General features: G+C 43.1%; 1 protein-coding gene across 1 annotated transcript in view; it reads left to right on the top strand.

Annotated features, from left to right (window-relative positions):
* DOCK8 (dedicator of cytokinesis 8) overlaps positions 1 to 21276 on the top strand; it is a 291909-nt gene that overhangs the window by 202949 nt on the left and 67684 nt on the right. The window contains exons 24-28 of the mRNA XM_011970193.1: positions 383 to 478; positions 6780 to 6929; positions 9444 to 9557; positions 15736 to 15891; positions 17709 to 17848. Coding sequence (XP_011825583.1) covers positions 383 to 478; positions 6780 to 6929; positions 9444 to 9557; positions 15736 to 15891; positions 17709 to 17848 — 656 coding nt within the window. The remainder of the gene's footprint in view (positions 1 to 382; positions 479 to 6779; positions 6930 to 9443; positions 9558 to 15735; positions 15892 to 17708; positions 17849 to 21276) is intronic.

Below are 21276 nucleotides of genomic sequence, written 5' to 3'. Positions count from 1 at the left end.
GAGAGGAATGGCTTGCACGTGGTCACGCAGAGTTTTCAGCAGGACCTGAGAGGAAAGTAAAACAGTGCCAGTTTTGATGGCTACCCAAAATGTTTCCCCCATAGACTAGAGTTTCACTTCCAGGCTGAGTCCATTCCTTCAAACCTGTCTGTCCTGTGCAGCACTGACCTCAGCCTTCTACCCACCGAAATGTCCTCCAGTCTCAGGTGATCTCAGCACCGACTTTGCCATCCACCACTTACTGCCTAGAACATCTAAGACACATGCTTCAGTAACTAACAAGCTATTAAATTGGTGGGGAGGGGGGAAGAAAAGAAAAGAAGTGTTGGTGAATAATAATAGCCTTTGTCATCACAGCCTAATTTTTGTGGTTCTTATTTAGCATTTCCACGAGGAGCTTGCCCTCCAGATGGTGGTCAGCACTGGAATGGTGAGAGAAACAGTCTTCAAGTATGCCTGGTTCTTCTTTGAGCTTCTGGTGAGACTCTTGCACATTTGTGTCTACACTCAATAGGCCAGGAGAAGCACACGGCAGAAAGGAATTGACATTTTGTTCATTGAGTTGCCCCTGCTGAAAACCTGGGATGGTTTTTTGAAATCTAATAATGTCTTACCCCTCCCCATCCTTCTTCCACTAAATTGTGTTGCTTCTACCATGAAAATCTGTCTCTGTCCTGTGAGTTCTCATCACCTTCACCACTCCCCACCTGGCCACACACCATCATCTCTCAGGTGCCTCTCACAATGACATCCTCTTTTTCCTGCCTGTATCCATTTTTGCCCTTGGCCCACCCATTCTGCACATGGCAGCCAATACTAAACGGAGAATGTCATGCTCCTTTTAAAAACCCATCGATGGTTTTCACTGCACTGAGAAGAAAGCACAAATTTTTATCATGGCCTAAATAGCCCTTGTATGATTTTGTTGTTTACCTCCCTCTCTAACCTCATCTCATGCCACATTCCCCCGTCATTCAGCCACATGGTCCTCTTTTGGTGCTTTGAAGATTCCAAGGCTGTTTTGGCCTCACAGCCTTTTCCAGATTCTCTTCCTGCTTGCTAGCTTTCACCTCCGCACCCCCAACACACACAGTTTCTATTCTTCTCTGTAGATTTCAGCTTCAGTGGAAGCACCCCTAACAGGCCTTTTCTGACCACCTTATACTGCAATATATCTTCCTCTATTATTTTCCTTCTGAGCACCCTATTTATTTCCTTCCTAGCACTTATCACAGTTTCTAATTGTTTTCTCTGTCTCAACTATTAGATTTTTAGGATTTGGGTCTCTCTTGTGTATTATCCCATCTCTAGCCTCAGCACACTGCTTGGTACCGTGCAAGGCCCAACTAATACTTGTTGGAAAACAGAATGAAATTTGTATATCTGGTTATCCTAAGACTTCTGCCATTATTCGAGCAGAAAAGCAAAAGGTATAGCCATAATACCTTAATTTTAAAATTAGGGGAATAATAGTGATAACTATTTTTTTGTTTAATTGTTAACGGAATTAAAAGGACTTTACCATAGAGGCACTAAAAATAAACATTTCATCAGTGTTGATAAGTGGAGATGCATAGTGAGATGATGTTGAATGAAAAGGTCTAAAGACACAGACACCAACTATATAAAAATATATATGCAAACAATTTGGAGGATTTGGAGTAGGTTGAGATTTAGTGATAGTGTTAGCTTTATATTCATTGAGTTCTTTCCCCTGTCCCATTAAGTGAATCATAGATATATATATATATTTTTTAAAGAGAGTCTAGGCTGGGTGTGGTGTCTCACACCTGTAATCCTAGCACTTTGGGAGGCTGAGGCAGGCAGGTCACTTGAGGTCAGGAGTTCAAGACCAACCTGACCAACATGACGAAACCCGTCTCTACTAAAAATACAAAAATTAGCCGGGCATGGTGGCATGTGCCCGTAATCCCATCTACTCAGGAGGCTGAGGCAGGAGAATTGCTTGAACCTAGGAGGCAGAGGTTGCAGTGAACCTAGATGGCACCACTGCACTGCAGCCTAGGCGATAAAACGAGACTTCTCAAAAAAAAGAGAGAGAGTCTAAAGAGATGGGAGGGTTTCCACCTAAGCTCTGGTTTCTATATGTAAGCTGAGGCCTAAGAAAAAGGGAGAGATGCTGAACAACAGGACACAGAACGAAGGGCAAAGGAAACAAAAATGAAACATCCACTGGGGAGGAAATAGGAAGCAATGTGGAATAGCGTGCAGAAGAAATCAGGTTCGTGCCACAGAAAAATACCCAGGATTCAAATCCCATGAAGTTTTGCAAAGTCCCAACCTCTAGTTTGAGAAGGGTCCCAAAGCATGGTCCCAAATCCTTGCCACAGAACCACCTGGAGGTGCTTAGTAAAAATAAAGCAGAGATTCTTTCTCAAAGCACTAAAATTAGGAGGCTGGAGGCCAGCATTGTGCATTTACCTGTCTTCTCAGGTGACTTCTAAACCTGTTAATGATCCACTGGTCCACACCACCTCTGTTCTCTGAGTCCTAAATAGAGCTACAGGTCTTTTGGAATTTGTACCCAGACAACACCAGAATTTTTTTCATTCTAAAAGCTAAGCTAATTAAGGTGGTAGCTGCAGCTCACAAGTCTTGGGGCAAGAGCATTAGCAATGAGATATGAACTCCGTGCTCTGGCAGGAAACAGACTGGGCCATAAAACCCATTCTGCTCTTGTTTCTTGAGACTTGAGAAGTATCAGAACCAACACCCGGTGCACTTTATATCCTGCTTCTATTTACACATCCCACCCACCATCATGTCTCTCCATAAAGAAGATTCACTCAGCCTGGCTCTGCAAAAATAAACAAATTAGCAGGATACGGTAGCATATGCTTGTGGTCTCAGTTACTCAGGAGGCTGAGGCAAGAGCATCACTTGAGCCCCAGAGTTCAAGGCTGCAGTGAGCCATGATCATGCCACTGCACTCCAGCCCAGGCAGCAGATTGAGACCCTGTCTCTAAAAAAAAAAAAAAAAAGAAAAAAGAAAAAAAAGAGGGTGGGGGTGGTGGTGGGTGGGAAAGAAGAAGAAGAAGATTCACTTGGGTCATAATAATCCAGCTATGGATAATTCATACAAATAATTCATTCCCAGTGTGGCATTCAGCATTGCTAATTCTGTGTGGTTCCGTGTGGCATCTTAGAGCTCTCTTTCCAACGGAAGTTTGCATTCTCTGCAGGTGTAATGATGACCCTGTTCTTTATAGAATCCCAATAATAGTTGGCATACCAATGGGAGAAAGAATAATCACATCAAAAATGTACTGAGCATCTTATTCTATATGTGCCAGGCAGTGTTTTAAGCATTTTAAAGCATTATCTAATGTAATCATTATGCAATCTTGAGGCAGGAGGAGCTTTTATTATCCCACATTTACAGATGGGGTTGGAGGAAGGGTGGTGGCCATAAGGAGAGTCTCCAAGTCAGTCAAAGGCTTCAGCAGTACCACTTCACTGCCCCTAACTGCTTTTGGCCTTGCACATTTATTTGCTAGGGCTTGGTTGGCCCAGGAGAGAAAGCGTAAGCTAAAGCACATGGCCCATCTTACCTCTAGGAAGTCCCTTATGGTAAACAGATGAAGTTTTTTGGGAAGAAAGCCCCTGCTAATCTAAGCATATTGCAGGGGTTTGTCAACATGCAGATCACCCAAGACGCCAGTTCTACCAGCAGCCTAAACCCTAAGTCTGTCAGGTCCTGGCAGTACAGAGTTTCCATTGCCCAAAAGGGTTAACTGAAAGCATTGATCAAGAGGACTCTGCTCAGCATGTGTGGGAGGTTCGGGGGCCAATGAGGATTGGTGAGAGCCCCCAGGGAGCAGCAGCTGGCAGAAGCCTTTCTCTATGCTAGCTCTAAAATATCAAGAGTACAGCAGAGTAACTGGGGCCTAGAAAAATCTGGAGGCAGATGAGACAGTCTTATAAAAGGAGCCCCAGGCTGGGGCCTTAGAAAAATGTTGCCACTGCCAGGACCCCACTGCAGCAGGGATGAGGGCAGTGGAAGTGAGTAACTACCTGGGCCTCTCTGTTCTCCCACCTACTGATCCCCTTGTTTGTGCTCCTATTGGCCAACTCCAAACAGAAGCCAAAGGTTAAGGGGGCCTGAGTGATGTGATCCCTTCAGACCCCCTTCCCAGCATTCACAGACAGAGAGAGAAGGACAAGAAATCCATCAGGGAGCTGGGGTACAGGCAAATGGAAACTATCATCCCCCAGCCAGAACTTTGCAAGGAAATTGATCTCAGACTCAGACAAGGTGCCCAATTCTTCATGCATTGTTTATGCATTTGCCTGACCAATGCCCAGGAAGTTATTTGAAAACCAAAACAGTTTTTTGTTTTTCTTTTCAAGAAGCTTAAGAAAGACAACAGCTTCCTTGGCCTTAGCCAACAACCTGGGCAATTTAACACCCTCTAGTTGTGCCAATGCCCAAGCGCTAATGAACAACCACTTTGGCATTAGAGCTGTTAAACGCAATCCTTGGGTGAATTTCACACTTGCTAATGAACAAAATCCCTGTGCTTCTAGAAACTGCCGAGCCAGACCTTGGAGAAATAGAGATAAATGGGTGACCTAGTTTACTCACTCAGGACATGAAGTTCCACATTAAGGGGTTCTTTAGAGGTACCCCTACTCTAAATGGGCCACAAAGGACCACATAGGGGAAAATATTTTTGTGCCTCGCCCCACTCTACAAATAATGGGCCAGGCCTCCACCAGCGTTTCTACTGGATGTTCTTCTCTGGAGATCCAGAGGACACAGTAGCTGGCAAACTGCTGACAGTCTGGAAAGAGGCCATTAGTTGGAAGTGTGGTATTGTGAGAATTATTTATTTGGTTGTAGAATGGCCAAACTCAGCAGACAGGAGCCAAATACAGCAGTGAGTTCTGAAAGTCTTAGTGCTGGGGTGCTTAGCCTGCCCAGAATCAGGATTGGTGTTGCCCAAAACAAAGAGGCCTTGTCTTCTTAAGTCCTTTGTTAGAAACATAGTGAGAGAGAGGCTTTTTTCAGACAAAAATGGGGGTTCAGTTCTCACCCTTCATTCAGGTCTTCTCTCCAGGTGCATGTGGCCCTGCGGGATATGAACCTATCTCCGTGTCCCAAACCAAACAGGATGCCACTGTGAGGAGAAACCATGGTTTCTACACTGAGCTTTAGGATTTGATGTCCTTAAGGTCTTCCCTAAGCTGGCCATGGCATTATCTGAAAACATGAAACACATAAAGCCTGCGTCTCTGGTTTTTTCTTCTTATTTTACCTTCCCTTTGTTTTTTCTATCTATTTGTTTCCACGCTAACAAAAATTGCCAGTGCTGCATGCATCCTTAGAAACTGAATTCTGCTGTTAGTGCATTAACGTCCTCTCATGTAGCTCCTGGGAACGGAAGTCCCCTCTTCTTCCAGTCCAAACACAGAGGGCAAATGTGGGTGGTTCAACTTCCAGTGCCATTATTATTATTATTATTAGTAGTAGTAGTAGTAGTAGTAGTAATAGTAGTAGTAGTAGTAGTAGTAGTAATAGTAGTAGTAGTAGTAGTATTGCAGTGGCTTTCTGACTAATCTAGACACATTCATGAAAATGACCTGAGTGTAGGGATCCAACCACAAGACCTCCCAGTCTTCCCCATGTTCCTAATAGTGTAAGCAACTTCCAACAAGGATGAGACTCAACCTCAGATGGGGTCATGGGGGCCTATATTGACCTGTGAATCTCCTGGCCCCAAGATGTCCAAAAAATAAGCATGATCTTGATTTAAAATTGTGGTAGGCATTGAGACGGTATTATTCTAGTCATAATGCAGACAGTCACCAATTGACACAAGGATATCTATATATAGATACTATATGTAGATATCCATATAGATGTATCTGTATATAAATATCTTTGTGTCAGTTGATGAATTGTTTGCATTATATATGTAACTACAATATACACCAATTTGTGTCAATATACCAATTCGTGTCAATTGGTACTTGTATTGACACAAAGATATCTATATAGAGATACTAGATAGATAGATAATCTGTATATAGATATTTTTGTGTCAATTGGTGACTGTCTGCACTATGTATGTAACTACAAATTAGACTTATAGAACTCAAAATTTCCCCTAGAGGTGATGTTTCCCCTGGAGGCAATGTTGTAAATAGTGGTTCTGTTTCCAGCTGGCCAAGATTTCCTGCTCAGCGTATAATATAGCTAAAATTTACAGGAGCAGAAGATAACTGCTGGAAACTATAGAACTGTTTCCGGAAAAACTGTGCTCCCTCAAGAAACACTGAAACTCAAGATAGAAGGAACATTTCTCCCCTGTTCTCCTTACTGTAGTTTCAGGAACAGAAAAGATTTCAGTTCGCATCAAGAACCTTGTGATACACAGTTTCTTCCTATGTCATGTGTTCTGTCCTATGATAGAGGACACCTAACTGGTTACAGGAGCCCAGCTCAGGTCTGCCTTCCAGGAAGTAGGCAGTTGAGAACACTGTAGCTAAAGAATTAAGCTCCTGGCTTTGTCAGCAGCAAGAAGGGAGCCTCTGACTTGGGGTCAAAAAGAGGACACCCTTCCCACCTCCCGCCACCATGGTAACCATTGGTGTGTCTGCAGCATTTTAGTCCAGAGCTTGCTCGGGCACCACCAGCAAAGATAAAGTGTCAGAAAATCCATTGTTAGCATTTTTGTGAGTCTTTCCCCCTTTTCCGCATTGTACAAGCAGGTCACCAATCTCCATGTTGACATTTCCCCCATCCCCCTCCGTAGGTGAAAAGCATGGCCCAGCATGTACATAACATGGACAAACGGGACAGTTTTCGGAGGACTCGTTTTTCTGACCGTTTCATGGATGACATAACTACTATTGTTAATGTGGTCACCTCGGAAATTGCAGCCCTTTTAGTAAAACCACAGAAGGTAACTGTATTTTACTCTTTACTTTCTAAATTGTTTACCTGGAACATATATTACTTTTATAATCAGAGAAAAATAAGCATCATTTAAAAACAATAATTAAAATATAACTGTAATGACAGTTAAATGCAGTATGTTATACTGGACTAGACCCTGATATGGGGCTGGAAAATTGTTATAAAGAAATTGCACACATGAGGCCAGGGGTTTGAGACCTGCCTGGCCAACATGGTGACATGGTGAGACCCCGTCTCTACTAAAAATGCAAAAATTAGCTGAGCATGGTTGTGCACATCTGTAATCCCAGCAAGTGGGAGGTAGAAGCAAGAGAATTGCTTGAACCCAGGAGACAGAGGTTGCAGTGAGCCAGGATGGTGCCACAGCACTCCATCCTGGGTGACAGAGTGAGACTCTGTCTCAAACAAAAAAAAAAAAAGAAATTACAATATGGACTATGGTTTAAATTATCATATCAGGCCAGGTACAGTGACTCACACCTGTAATCCTAGCCCTTTGGGAGGCTGAGGTGGTCAGATCACTTGAGGTCAGGCATTCGAGACCAGCCTAGCCAACATGTTGAAACCCCGTCTCTACTAAAAATACAGAAAATTAGCCAGGTGTGATGGCGCGTGCCTGCAATCCCAGCTACTCGGGAGGCTGAGGCAGGAGAATTGCTTGAGCCCAGGAGGTGGAAGTTGCAGTGAGCCAAGATGGTGCCACAGCACTCCAGCCTGGGTGACAGAGTGAGACTCTGTCTAAAAAAAAGAAAAATGTAAATATGAAAGACATTATTTTTGCTCTTAGGAAATACACCTTGAAGTATTATGGGGTAAATGGGCATGATATTTGCAACCCATTCTCAAATGGTTCAGAAAAACATGTTTTTATATTCATAGAATGATGAAACAAATGTAGCAAAATGTCAAGTACTGATAAGCTTGGTTAAAGGGTATACAATAGTTCTTTGTACTATTCTTGCACCTTTTCTGTAAGTTTGAAATTGTTTCAAAATAAAAGCTGAAAAATATATAAATGAAATAAATCAAATGTTTAAAAGGGAGCTATAAAAATCTTAGGAAGCAATGTTTATTATTAATAGCTTTGTCATTATTGAGAATTTGCGTAGTATCAAGTGCTCAGGAGATTTTCATTTGTTTATTCCTCATGGCAAACTTTGTTGAAACAGCAATGGTATCTCCATATTGGCAGGTGTCAGAATAAGGCACAGTGAGGTTGATAAAATTTCCAAAAGTAACACACAGCCAGCAGTAAAGCCAAGACTGGAGATTTTAAACGCAGATATTGAGTCATGTAAACCACCCAGGAGGAGTGACCACGTGGAGAAATGTGGAGAGAGTTCAAGGACCTCTCAGTGACACTGTGGCAACCCCTTTATCAGGTCTCCATCCATCCCAGTGACTTGACTGGTCAGCATGGCCTGAATTTGAAAATTACGTAATAAAAGAGCAAAATAGTTTCAAACCATATTTTTAATAGTGTCAAAGGAAATTGATGTGTCGTTCTGAGAATAAAGGACATAAACATGAAAAACTGAATCCCAGATTGCTCTGAAGCACTGTAAAATCCCTCGTAAATATGAGCACTGAGAAATAATGCAAATTAAATTTTGTTTTTTTTTTTTTGAGACAGAGCTTCGCTCTTTTTGCCCAGGCCGGAGTGCAATGGTGCGATCTCGGCTCACCGCAACCTCCGCCTCCCGGGTTCAAGCGATTCTCCTGCCTCAGCCTCCCGAGTAGCTAGGATTACAGGCATGCGCCACCATGCCTGGCTAATTTTGTATTTTTAGTAGAGACGGGGTTTCTCCGTGTTGGTCAGGCTGATCTTGAACTCCCGACCTCAGGTGATCCACCTGCCTTGGCCTCCCAAAGTGCTGTGATTACAGGTGTGAGCCACCGCGCCCGGACAAATTAAAAAAATTTTAAATAGGCGTAGCTTATTAATTGGGATTCATGGAGGAATTCACCCTGTGGAGTATGACTCTGACCTCTCTTAGGCTGGAAATGCTGCCTAATTGGGGAATACATTTCTTAGGTGAAAACTAATTCTTTTATCCTGATTGAATTTTCTGTAATAATCCTTAAAAACTAAGAAACTATCTCACTGAAGACAGTAAGTACTCTTCAAGTCAGTTTGCCAAAAAAAAAAAAAAGAGAATAGTTACAAAAAAAAAATAGTTACCAGGATATTAAAAAAAAAAATTTGGATCCAACATATTATATAGAGAATGAGCTTAAGTATACACATATAAACATGCATGTAGAAAAAAATGACTGGAAGGAAATGCACCTAAATATTAACAGTACATGAATAATTACTTGATTCAACCTCACAGTCATGGCTTTAGTTAAAGGAGACTTAACTACTTTGCCCAGTGTCACCCAGAGGGACAGTGGCTGAAACAATAGGACCTGTCTCTCCCAACTTTCCCGCCAGTGACCTGGGAGTTCAACTCCAGAGTGTACCACAAAATGATTTGGGTGTTTGTTTGTTTTTAAGGAAAATGAACAGGCGGAAAAGATGAACATCAGCCTGGCTTTCTTCTTGTATGACCTTCTCTCCCTCATGGATCGGGGCTTTGTGTTTAACCTCATCAGACATTATTGCAACCAGGTGAGTGTCCCTCCAAGTGAGCCATTTTGTTCCTTCTCATGTAATGTGATGTTCGTTGCCATGGTATGCTGTCTTATTCATTACCCAGTTAGTGTGAGTCCTGCACATCCTGTGTTTTGCAGCACATCCCTCATGTCTGTGCCATGGACATTCCTTGGGTACTCTGGTTTACCTTGATTCCTGGAGCATTTACCAACCCAGTGTAGAAGGGTCAACAAATTCATCTCTGGGAATTAAAATTTGTGATATGACCTGAATCTTCAAGTTAACATTTAACAGAAAATTAACATGGCTATACAGTAGTTTAAATCTTTGAGGAGTCCTCAAGCTCCCAGTCTGAGGTCTCTTTTCACATATTAGGGTAATTAATTAATTTGCTGTTGTGATGTTCTGACTTGAAAGAACCCTTTAAAGTGTTCTTAAATAAAATCATTCAGAGATATTTAATTTCACTGAGCACATAGCAAATATTTCATAAACAAAGTGCATTTATCAGTACCATCCCCCCAATTTTTTAAATGGAATTATTCATATACTGCCTCCCACAAACTACCCTAACAATAGTAACATAAATAGCAGTTATTGTTGCTACTCCTCTCCTTCCATATCCTTACTCTAGCCACTAGTATACCATCATTACTGCTACTACCACCACCAGCCACCACCATTGTCATTACCTCCCATGCCCACTATCACCACCTCGTCCACCATCACCACCTCCTCCACCATTACCACCTCCTCCCCCACCACTAACACCTCCTTCACCATCACCGCAACCTCTGCCACCACCATCACCACCACCTCCACCATCAAACCTCCTCCACCATCACCACAACCTCCACCACCAACATCACCACCACCTCCACCATCACCACCTCCTCCACCATCACCAACATCTCCTTCAGCATCACCGCAACCTCCGCCACCACCATCACCACCACCTCCACCGTCACTACCTCCTCCACCATCACTGCAACCTCCACCACCAACATCACCACCACCTCCACCATCACCACCTCCTCCACCATCACCACCACCATCTTCACCATCACCACCACCTCCACCATCACCAACACTACCTCCACCATCACCACCACCACCACCACCACCATCACCATCACCATCATCACAACCTCCACCATCACCACCACCTCCACCATCACCACCTCCTCCCCCACCACCAACACCTCCTTCATCATCACCACAACCTCCACCATCACCATCACCACCACCTCCACCATCACCACCTCCTCCACCATCACCACTGCCTCCACCATCACTACCACCACCTTCACCACCACCTCCACCATCACCACCTCCTCCACTACCACCAACACTCCTTCACCATCACCACCACCACCTCCACCACCACCATCACCACCTCCTCCACCATCACCACCACCTCCACCATCACCACCTCCTCCACCATCACCACCTCCTCCACCATCACCACCTCCTCTACCATCACCACCATCTTCACCGTCACCACCTCCTCCACCATCACCACCACCTCCACCACCTCCTTCACCATCACCACTACCTCCACCATCAGCATCGCCTCAAACACCACCATCACCACCTCCTCCACCATCTCCTCCACCATCACCACTACCTCCACCATCACCATCACCTTGAACACCACCATCACCACCTCCTCCACCACCTCCTTCACCATCACCACCTCCACCATAACCACCACCTCCACTATCACCACCTCATCCACCATCACCACCACCACCACCTCCTCCACCATCACCACCTCCTCCACCATCACCACCTCCTCCACCACCACCACCATTTCACCATCACCACCTCCTCTACCATCACCACCACCTTCACCATCACCACCACCTCCACCTTTACCACCTCCTCCACCATCACCACCATCTTCACCATCACCACCCCCTCCACCACCACCACCATTTCACCATCACCACCTCCTCTACCATCACCACCACCTTCACCATCACCACTACCTCCACCATCACCACCTCCTCCACCATCACCACCATCTTCACCATTACCACCCCCTCCACCATCACCACTACCTCCACCATCACCATCACCTCAACCACCACCATCAGCATCTCCACCATCACCACCTCCTTCACCATCACCATCACCACCTCCTCCACCATCACCACCACCTCCACCATCACCACCTCCTCCATCATCACCATCACCACCATCTCCACCATCACCACCACCTCCACCACCACCATCACCACTTTCTCCACCACCAACATCTTCTCCACTATCACCACCATCGCCACTGCCCACCTCTGGCAGTATTATCACCTTTCCTATCACCTCCTCCACCATCACCACCATTAGTTCCACCATGACCACCTCCTTCACCTCCACCATCACTTCTTCCACCATCACCATTGTCACCATCATCACCACTACCTACCTCCACCACCATCACCACCTCTCCCATCACCACCAAGTTCTCTGTGGTTAGTCACTTAGTGAATTTAGGTAAGTTTTTCCAATTTTATGGGTCCTAATTTCGTCAGTTTTATTTTATTATTTTATTTTATTTTATTTTTTCTCAGTTTTAAAATAAGAAGCTTCCTCCTTAGGGGGTTTGAGGGATTTGAGGGCTGATCAAGGAAAAGGATAGGACCATAAAAAACAGTGACATACAGGCTTCATTGAGCAGCACTTGGACAGGGTTGCATAAGAGCAGAAGCTCCTCCCAGCATGAGAACAGCCATAGGCTTGCAGTGAGGAGGGCGCCATCCAGAGGAGCAGGAGAACTCCCAGGGGAGAGGAGGATTAGGGCAGAAGCTTATAGATCTCGGTGAGGCTGCTTCACAGCACAGTGGGGAGTCTCTGGGTCAGAGAGCTCCAAGAGCTGTAGCAGCTTAGGGCCCTGTATCTGCAAGGCTCTATCTTATCATTAGGAAACAGCTGTCCATTGAGGTTTTATGGGATCTGCAAAGAAGGCAGGCACTAAATGGATGAAAATCTGCTTATTTGGGCTATTTTTTAAATGACTCATCATGGTAAAATTTGAGTTTGGCATGAGCTAAGGGATCAGCACCAGTCTACAGTGAATAAACAAACAACCCAAGCGCCAATACAAAGAGACAATCTTTGACTTGTTTACATAACACCTTCCCTCCAAAAAAAGAAAAAAGACATGACTTTTCTAAAGGAAGTCCTGTCTACGGCCATATCACCCTGAACACACCCAATCTCATCTAAGGGAAGTCCTGAGAAGGAAGCAGAATAATAAAGAATCCTAAGGAAGCATCAGAAGTCCCCAAGCATCCCCATCCCATGTGCCCTGACCCTGGCCCTGCAGCAGCTCTTCTGTCCCAGGATCCACCAGAATAGAAAGGCAGAGGGACGCTTCACTCCTCCTTGCCCTCCCTCTTCGGTATTTAGGATTCCAGGTTAGTCTGTTTTCAAAACTTTAAGCTGAATATATGAAAGATACCCTAGATCACCACTGTAGACCCAGGCTCAGCTACTCACATGCAGGCAGCCTTCATTCCCAACAGGGAAATAAGGCAACCCAAGGTAGATTTCTGCCTGCCCTGCAAAACCCATGTTTTTATTTTCTCTTTCTCTTTCCTTTCTTTTCTCTTGCTCACTATCTTTCTTCTTAAATTCTTTCCTTTTCTTTTAGTTACCTGTTCTTTTTTTCTTTCTCTCCTTGACTCAAATGACAAAGATCCCTAGACCGGCAGTCAAGAAGCCTGCATGCTGATTCCTGAGACACCATTGATTACTTCTGTGATTGGGAGCATCAGCCTTTGAGGCATTCATTTCCTCATCTGCAACAAAACTAGGCTGGATTAGATTTATCCAGTGATTCTGTGGTCTGTGTCTGCTGGTAACATCCACAGATGTTACTTAGCACCATTAGTGGCACTCAGGCCTCAAAAGGTCACTGACCTCCATTCATGGTGATTTAATTCATTGATCCCAGCTCTCTAGATACAGGATGAACTGCATACCTGAAGCAAGTTGTATTCTTCCAAAGTCGCCTGACTTTATCATCTTGCATAACCTATTATGTTTTCTGCCATCTTTGTGGCAATGGATATAACCTTAGTCTTTTTTAACAGTCACTAACAATAGACAAATCCATTTCCTCAATTACTCTCTGTCACTTACAATATGCCACTAAGTAAACACCCATCCCTTGGGTAGGGGCACTGTGGGTCTTGACCTTTGTGGAGGATGTTTTTGGAATGTACCTTACTCCTCCTTTTGAAACATCACTCAAATTATTTTTGAAATATCTATTTTTTTTTCTTTTGAGATGGAGTCTTACTCTGTTGCCCAGGCCAGAATACAGTGGCATGATTTTGGCTCACTGCAAACTCCGCCTCCCAGGTTCAAGCGATTCTCCTGCCTCAGCCTCCCGAGTAGCTGGGATTACAGGCGTGTGCCCCCACGCCCGGCTAATTTTTGTATTTTTGGTAGCTGCAGTGTTTTACCATGTTGGCCAGGCTGGTCTTGAACTCCTGGCCTCAAGTGATCTGCCCTCCTCTGCCTCTCGAAATGCTGGGATTACAGGTGTGAGCTACCACACCCAGCCTGAAACGTCTGTCTTTAATGATGTCTCAAGGGACCTGTGAAAGATACCCATAGTGGGGCCTTCTTTTAAGTGCCAATGTCTTCTGAGTTCAAGTTCTGATAGCTGGCTTGACCCAACAACTGTTAATGAGTGACCTGAGTGACAAGCACATGACCAAGTTCGAATCCCTTCAGTGTGCTGGTGGCTCCACTGGTCCAAAGTCAGCCAGGAGTGCACATCGAAAGGTTGTGGGATCTGGTAACTGTGCTTACATAGAAGTTGTATGTTTGGGTTTTAAAATAATATATAATGATTTTTACTTGTTTTAAGTGGAAGTCTAACTATGAATTAATTCTATAGGCAATATGTCCCACAACACAAGGGCTTCTTGTAAAATGGCTGAAAATATGTGTTCATTTAAATTATATTGTTTAGTCTGTAATCCCAGCACTTTGGGAGGCCGAGGCGGGGGGATCACCCGAGGCCAGGAGTTCAAGACTGGCCTGGTCAATATGGTTAGAACCCCATATCTACTAAAAATTCAAAAAATGAGCTGGGCATGTTGATGCGCACCTGTAATCCCAGCTACTCAGGAGGCTGAGGCAGGAGAATTGCTTGAACCCAGGAGGTGGAGGTTGCAGTGAGCCGAGATCATGCCTCTGCACTCCAGTCCAACAGAGCAAGACTCTGTCAAAAAAAAAAAAAAGATATATACGTATATTTCTAAACTATATATACATAGTTTAGAAAACTGCTCTTGAGGTAAGTGAAGAGGAGGCATGTCCATCACAAGGATGATCCTTCATATTTCTGTGCTGGGGTCGGGGTGATAATGATGAAATATTGAAGGGCTCAAGGTGCATCAGCGCCCCTTCCTTCCCCTACTTTGCCTTTAGAGGAGCTGTCTCTGAGTCTGGGTCTTTCAGTTGTTCATCTTGCTTGGGGGAAGCAAGGTAGTTTCTTCCAGACTGTCACCTTTGTCTGCTTTTCATTGCTTGCTTCATGGTTTATTTTTTAAAGGAAGATTTTTCCTAAAAACTCTTCTAGCTTTTTCTCTTTCTTCTCCATTTCATCCTTTCTCACTCTGGGACAAGCTCCTTGAGTTTTTTTGCAGGTACTATGTACTTTCCTAAACAGTTTGATGCGTTTCTCTAGGGAACTGGTTCTACAACTTTCCAATGAGGCCTTTAATTAGAAACTACGAAAGAACACTTGTAGCATGAAAGTCATCTAGTCATATTCTATTAGTTTCATACGGGCTCATGTGAGGTCAACTCCTTTCATTTAGTTTCTCGAACACAGAAGAGGTTTTGTAAAATTAATTATGTTACACTAAAGATGTACCTCAAGATTTTCAGCACAGGCTTCCCATGGTATTAAAGATTTGACAAAGTGGAGATTGGGATAAGAATCCTCATTTTGGACAGCTATTAGGCTAGAATCACTGAGGGGAACAGTAATGAATGAAAATGTATTAGACTTCCCTGTAATGCAGAATTTACCATCTGTTGCACTATCCCATTAGTTTTTATTAAATTGATTGCCTTAATCTGGAAAGAAAGGATATTTTTGTGTCTGCCAACCCCAACTTCACTTACCTTATAATAAATGTTTCATTCCTCTTTTCGTTTTTCTTCCCAGCTGTCAACCAAGCTCAATAACCTTCCAACGCTCATTTCCATGAGGCTGGAGTTCCTGAGAATCCTCTGTAGCCATGAACATTACCTCAATCTGAACCTTTTTTTTATGAATGCTGATACTGCTCCAACATCTCCTTGTCCTTCCATATCTTCCCAGGTAATAAACGAATTATTTAACTAAAAGAATTCGTCAAGCTATTTCATTTAACTAGCTCAGCGTAATCATGTATTGCCTATAAAGATTAGTCTTATTAATTCGATGAAAAATCAAACTATTCAAACCAGATCAAGTATGCTACCCTGAAGTTGCACCACTAGCTAAGAGTTTACAATCTAAGTTATTGGTTTCTCCCCAGGCTCAAAGGTCCCTGATCAGGTTAAGTAAAGCAAAGAATCCAGTAAGCTCTATGAAATCTAGAAACTCATAGAAAAGTCTCAAATCTTCCTTTGTCTGACATTAGCCAATTATTATATTAAGCAAATAGAGGATTCCAAAGTAAATAAGTTTTGGAAACCATATGTTCTCAGCAGTAGGCCCTCTAAGAGGCTTTAACTTGTTCATGTCAATTGTAAATGCACAAGAAACAGAAGAGGAAATGGGAGGAGGTGTGCATGGTAAGCAGTGATTCCCAAAATGATTTGACATGGAATCCCCACCCCACCTCGTACATTTTTTGAAGGGCTAGTGTCCTCTGGAATAACTTTAAGAACACGCTGTTTGATAGTCACATCAGTAGCTCAGAGCATCAGGCAAAATTTCTCCTTGTTAGGTTATATTTCTCTTGCATATTCCTTGATACTAGTACGAAAGTGAAGGCTTGTCTTACTAACCGACAAAAAACTTAGCCATATATGCCATATGACATGATCCAGATCTTAGCTACATGACCGTCTTACTGTGAACAGGGAAAGATCCTACTCACAAGCAGCGATTCAAACTGTGTAAACTTTTTGCTGCTTCCTGCCCAGCAGCTTAAGTCCTAAAACTTCCCTGGACTAAGCTTGCCCTAGGTTCCTTCCTACCTTCCCCTTCTGACTGCCCCAGGGAGTGGCCAAACCCAGGACCAGGTTCACAAAACCATGAAGGATTTCTAAAGACACTTTAGATGCTCTTAATGAAATATAAAGTGTGCTCCCAGGATACAAATACAGGACAGAAATTACCGAGGACCGGTAAATCTAATACTTCCTTCCCTGACATCACTTGTAGTTCCAGGTCAGCAAAAGTCTGACAATGTGCTTAAGCCAAATTCACAAGCGTAGCTGAGGCCAGGCACAGTGGCTCACACTTATAATCCCAGCACCTTTGGAGGCCAAAGGGAGCGGATCACTTGAGGCCAGGAGTTACCAGCCTGACCAACACAGTGAAAACTCATCTCTACTAAAAATATAAAAATGCATCAGGCGTGCTGGTGTGACTGTAGTCCCAGCTACTTGGGACGCTGAGGCATGAGAATTGCTTGAACCCGGGAGATGGAGGTTGCAGTGAGCTGAGACCATGCCACTGCACTCCAGCCTGGGTGACAGAGTGAGACTCTGTCTTTCAAAAAATAAAAAAAGGTACCTAAGTAAGCAGGGCCTTAAGCAAAAGGCATTTGGTTATAGAGGAATTGCCTGCTGCCAGCCACAGGACCGGGTAAGATTCTACTTTCTCTGTCCAAATTTTATCCTAGGTTTTGTATCTTCAGCTTTTGATTTCAGGTGGGGAAGGGAGTGTCATTCATTTTTCAACAGACCTGGGGTGCTTTATTTTCATCTTTCCCACTGGGCAATCTTCTCTCCGTGGGGATGGGAAAGCGCAGTAACCACTCTGTGCCTCAGTTCCTTATCTGCCTTATCTGGCCCCAGCAGTACCTACCTCACTGGGGAGGGCTCACAAAGCCTGGCTGGGGCAAGGGCCCAGTAAACACTAGCCATCGCTCTTTTCATTCCAATTCCTGTGACTCATAAAATGGCTCCTTGCATTTTCTGTAGAACTCAAGCTCCTGCTCCAGTTTCCAGGACCAGAAGATCGCCAGCATGTTCGATCTGACTTCGGAGTACCGCCAGCAGCACTTCCTCACCGGGCTCCTCTTCACAGAACTGGCTGCTGCCCTGGATGCCGAAGTGGAAGGGTATGTTTCTGGCATTTAAAATGAAAGATGAAACCAAAAAAAAAAGATGTTCCTTAATAAAATTTGCAGTCCAGCTTCTCATACTTGGTAAAAAAAAAAACTCTACTGTCAACCAGTTCTGAGGAGTAGAAATATCTGTCTTGAGAAAGTGGTACCCATAGGCATGTAGAAAGGCACAAGGGATGGGCAAGAACTACAAAACGACTTCTCTTGGTCACCTATTTGAATGGAATTTACCAGTTCTACTAAAGCAGATTTCCCAAGGATGCTTTGATTAGTGAACTCCCTAGGAACAAAGCCATTTTTAACAAAGGGCATAGCATACAGAGGCAACCACAAGATGTCACTTGGTTCAGTGCTGATTAAGGAAATAATAGCTGCTGAGAAGGCAGCTGCCCTGTGCCCAGATTAGGTTTCTTGCAAACAGTGCTTCTCAGGACAAGAGACGCCAGACATCCAGGGCTTCTGAATCCTTTTACCTCTTATCTATCTGATTACTCAGGGACATGTGGCAATATCTAGCCTAGAAGTCAACAGAGAGAGAGGTGGACCACCCCCTTCTTTCCTTCTCTCCCCGTGCTCCATGAGCTCATAGAATCAGAAACCCACAGACTACCTGATTAGACTGAAAAAGGTAAGGCCTTCTAAAATATTATTCATTCCATTCAACAATTATTGAATGCCTTCCATGGGACAGACACAGTTAGGTGTTAGATTCCATCAGAGATATATCAGTGCACAAAACAGACAAAATTCCCTGTCCCTCTAGAGCTCACCATCCAGGGACTCAGATTCAAAGATAATTAGGATTGGAAAGTGATTGAGGTTCAACACTTCTGGTATTTAGATTAGGCATACGGAATTGTAGGAACTTGCCCACTATTCCATAACAGAGAACCAAATCTAAAGCCATGGTCTTCCCAGTCCCTTCCCAGGACCCACTCTCCTATACCAAACCATCTCCCTGCCCAGAGAACCTGTTTCCATGTCTCCTATGCTAAAGAAATTTCCAGAATAATGTTTGCTAATTAATGGTAGCATTGCTGTATGTTATGGATGGATTTTTGTCTAAATGGAATTTCTCAAGTTCTCTCAAAGTGCTTACAATTTAGTGAAGGAAACAGAAGGTTCCTGCATGAAACAAATACAGGAGCACATCGAGTTTGTGCAACTGCGACAGTCACATGCATCCCAAGCAATGTACTCATGCTAACACTTCTTAAGTGACTGTATGTCTGTCTCCTGGCAGGATAGTGTGGGGGAATCTCATGCTCTTAGTTCTCAATTCTGCCTCCTTCCAGATAACCTGGTCCTGAGTATATCCTTTGAGAACTTCACTTTCCATGGCTTCAATTTTATCTTCTCAACTCCAACTAAATTTCCCCCAATTATCTCAGTAGAATGTTCTACCTTACAGCTAACATAAATTTCCACAGCAACAAAAAGTGCACCGAACACATATGCTAATAAGTAAGATACTAAGAAGAAAGTTTGAACACAAAGAAAATTGCCTTCACACACAAACATGTACATACATTTTCTTAGTTGTCCTTTAATAACAGTAGTTTAAGTGATTTCTAGAAACAATCTTTAGTATTTACTATAGCGTAGTTTCTATTTTCTATTTTCATTCTAGCTGGAAACAGCCCTGATGTCTGTTCTGGATTCCTTGTAAAATTGTTGCTGTTATATTACTAGCAACAGGGTAGAGTATTTTCAGAGATAATCCTGTAATTATGTTTAATCAGGTGGATATATTCTTCAAACACACACACACACTCTCTCTCTCACACACACTCTTAGTACCTTTTCTCCCCCAGGTGAGTTACAGTGTAATTCCTTTGGCAACACAATAATCCCTGATTGCTGGGATGTCAGTTACTCTCCTGGAAAGTCATTAGACATACTGTCACAATTTCATCATGTGAGCTAAAACCTCAGAACAATGTCATGCTTCAACAATACTTTCTATTGATCAGCCCCTTTTTTTTTCTTTTTTGTTTCCAAGACAGTTAGCAGACTTGCCAACACGTGTACATCCATGGGGCAAGGGCCAGAGGGACACACCTCAGTACCTGAACTCCTAAGGAGCCACAGCTCCAGTTTCCACTGGGTTTCCCTTAGATCTCTGACACCTGGGTGTATCCACAAATGTCCATGCATCGTGAAATCCACAGTATTTTTCAAGCATTTAGAAATTGTCTATCGTCTTTGTAATAAGCTAGCAAATTGCAATGCCTAATTCAAAACACAACCCATTGTCGGGACCACAGACTTAGAACGAGAGCAGCTTTAGAAATGCAATTTACAATTATCTTACTTTAGCCACAGTGCAAGAATCTGAGTCATTTAAAATTTTGGTTAATATTTTCTATATAACGTTGAATTCTGATGTAGCCTTGTTTTGTTTGAAAGAAAAAAAAATGTAGATTTTTAAAGTTGAATATCTATGACTAGGTTCCAGATACTCCACTATATATTTTATTTACTTTTTATTATCGTATAATTTATATAAAGGACCCAAATCTTAAGTATAAAGTGCAATTACTATATCCTGTGAATATGTTTGAATAACCACTAGTCAGATCAAAAATATAATATTCCGTTATCCTCTCAGTTACAGGCCCCCCTCAAGTAACCACTATTCTGACTCCTATCACCAGAAATTAATATTGCCTGTTACTGAATTTCATAGTCTTTTGCTGAATGTTGTGATTGTGAGATCCTTCAGGGTGGTCACATGTGTTAGGATTCATTTTTTTTCAACTGTATGTCATATTCCTTTGTCTACTATAATTTATCTACTGTAAATTGACATTTGGGCTGCATTCCATTTGTGGCTGTTATGAAAACAGCTGCTGTGAACACAACTGTGCATGGTTTTGGGTGGACATTAGAACTCATTTCTTTGGGGGTATAAATACAGCCTATTTTTTAATTTTAATATACTGTTCTTGAATAGTCTAATAAATATGTGTACATAGTCTTAACAAAATGTCAAAAGAATATACTCTGAGCTAGGAAAAGAAGAGCAAACAATTCAAAGCAGGCAGATGGCAGGGAATAACAAAGGTGACAGCCAAAATAAATGAAATGAAGAATAGAAAAACAATCATGGAAATCCGCAAGGTGAAAAGCTTAGTATTTCAAAAGAACAACAAAATTCACCAATCTTTAGCTGAACTGACCAAGAAAAAAGGAAGAAGACTCAATTACTAAAATCATAATTGAAAGGGGGGATATCGGCCGGGTGCGGTGGCTCAAGCCTGTAATCCCAGCACTTTGGGAGGCCGAGACGGGCGGATCATGAGGTCAGGGGATCGAGATCATCCTGGCTAACACGGTGAAACCCCATCTCTACTAAAAAAAAAAAAAAAAAAAAAAGAAAGGGGGGATATCACAACAGACCTTACAGAAATAAAAAGCAT

This window comes from Mandrillus leucophaeus, unplaced genomic scaffold (genome assembly GCF_000951045.1).
Source record: "Mandrillus leucophaeus isolate KB7577 unplaced genomic scaffold, Mleu.le_1.0 Scaffold93, whole genome shotgun sequence".
Classification (NCBI taxonomy): Eukaryota; Metazoa; Chordata; class Mammalia; order Primates; family Cercopithecidae; genus Mandrillus; species Mandrillus leucophaeus.
The sequence above is the reverse complement of the archived record's forward strand: the minus strand, read 5'-3'. Positions and strand labels throughout refer to the sequence as shown.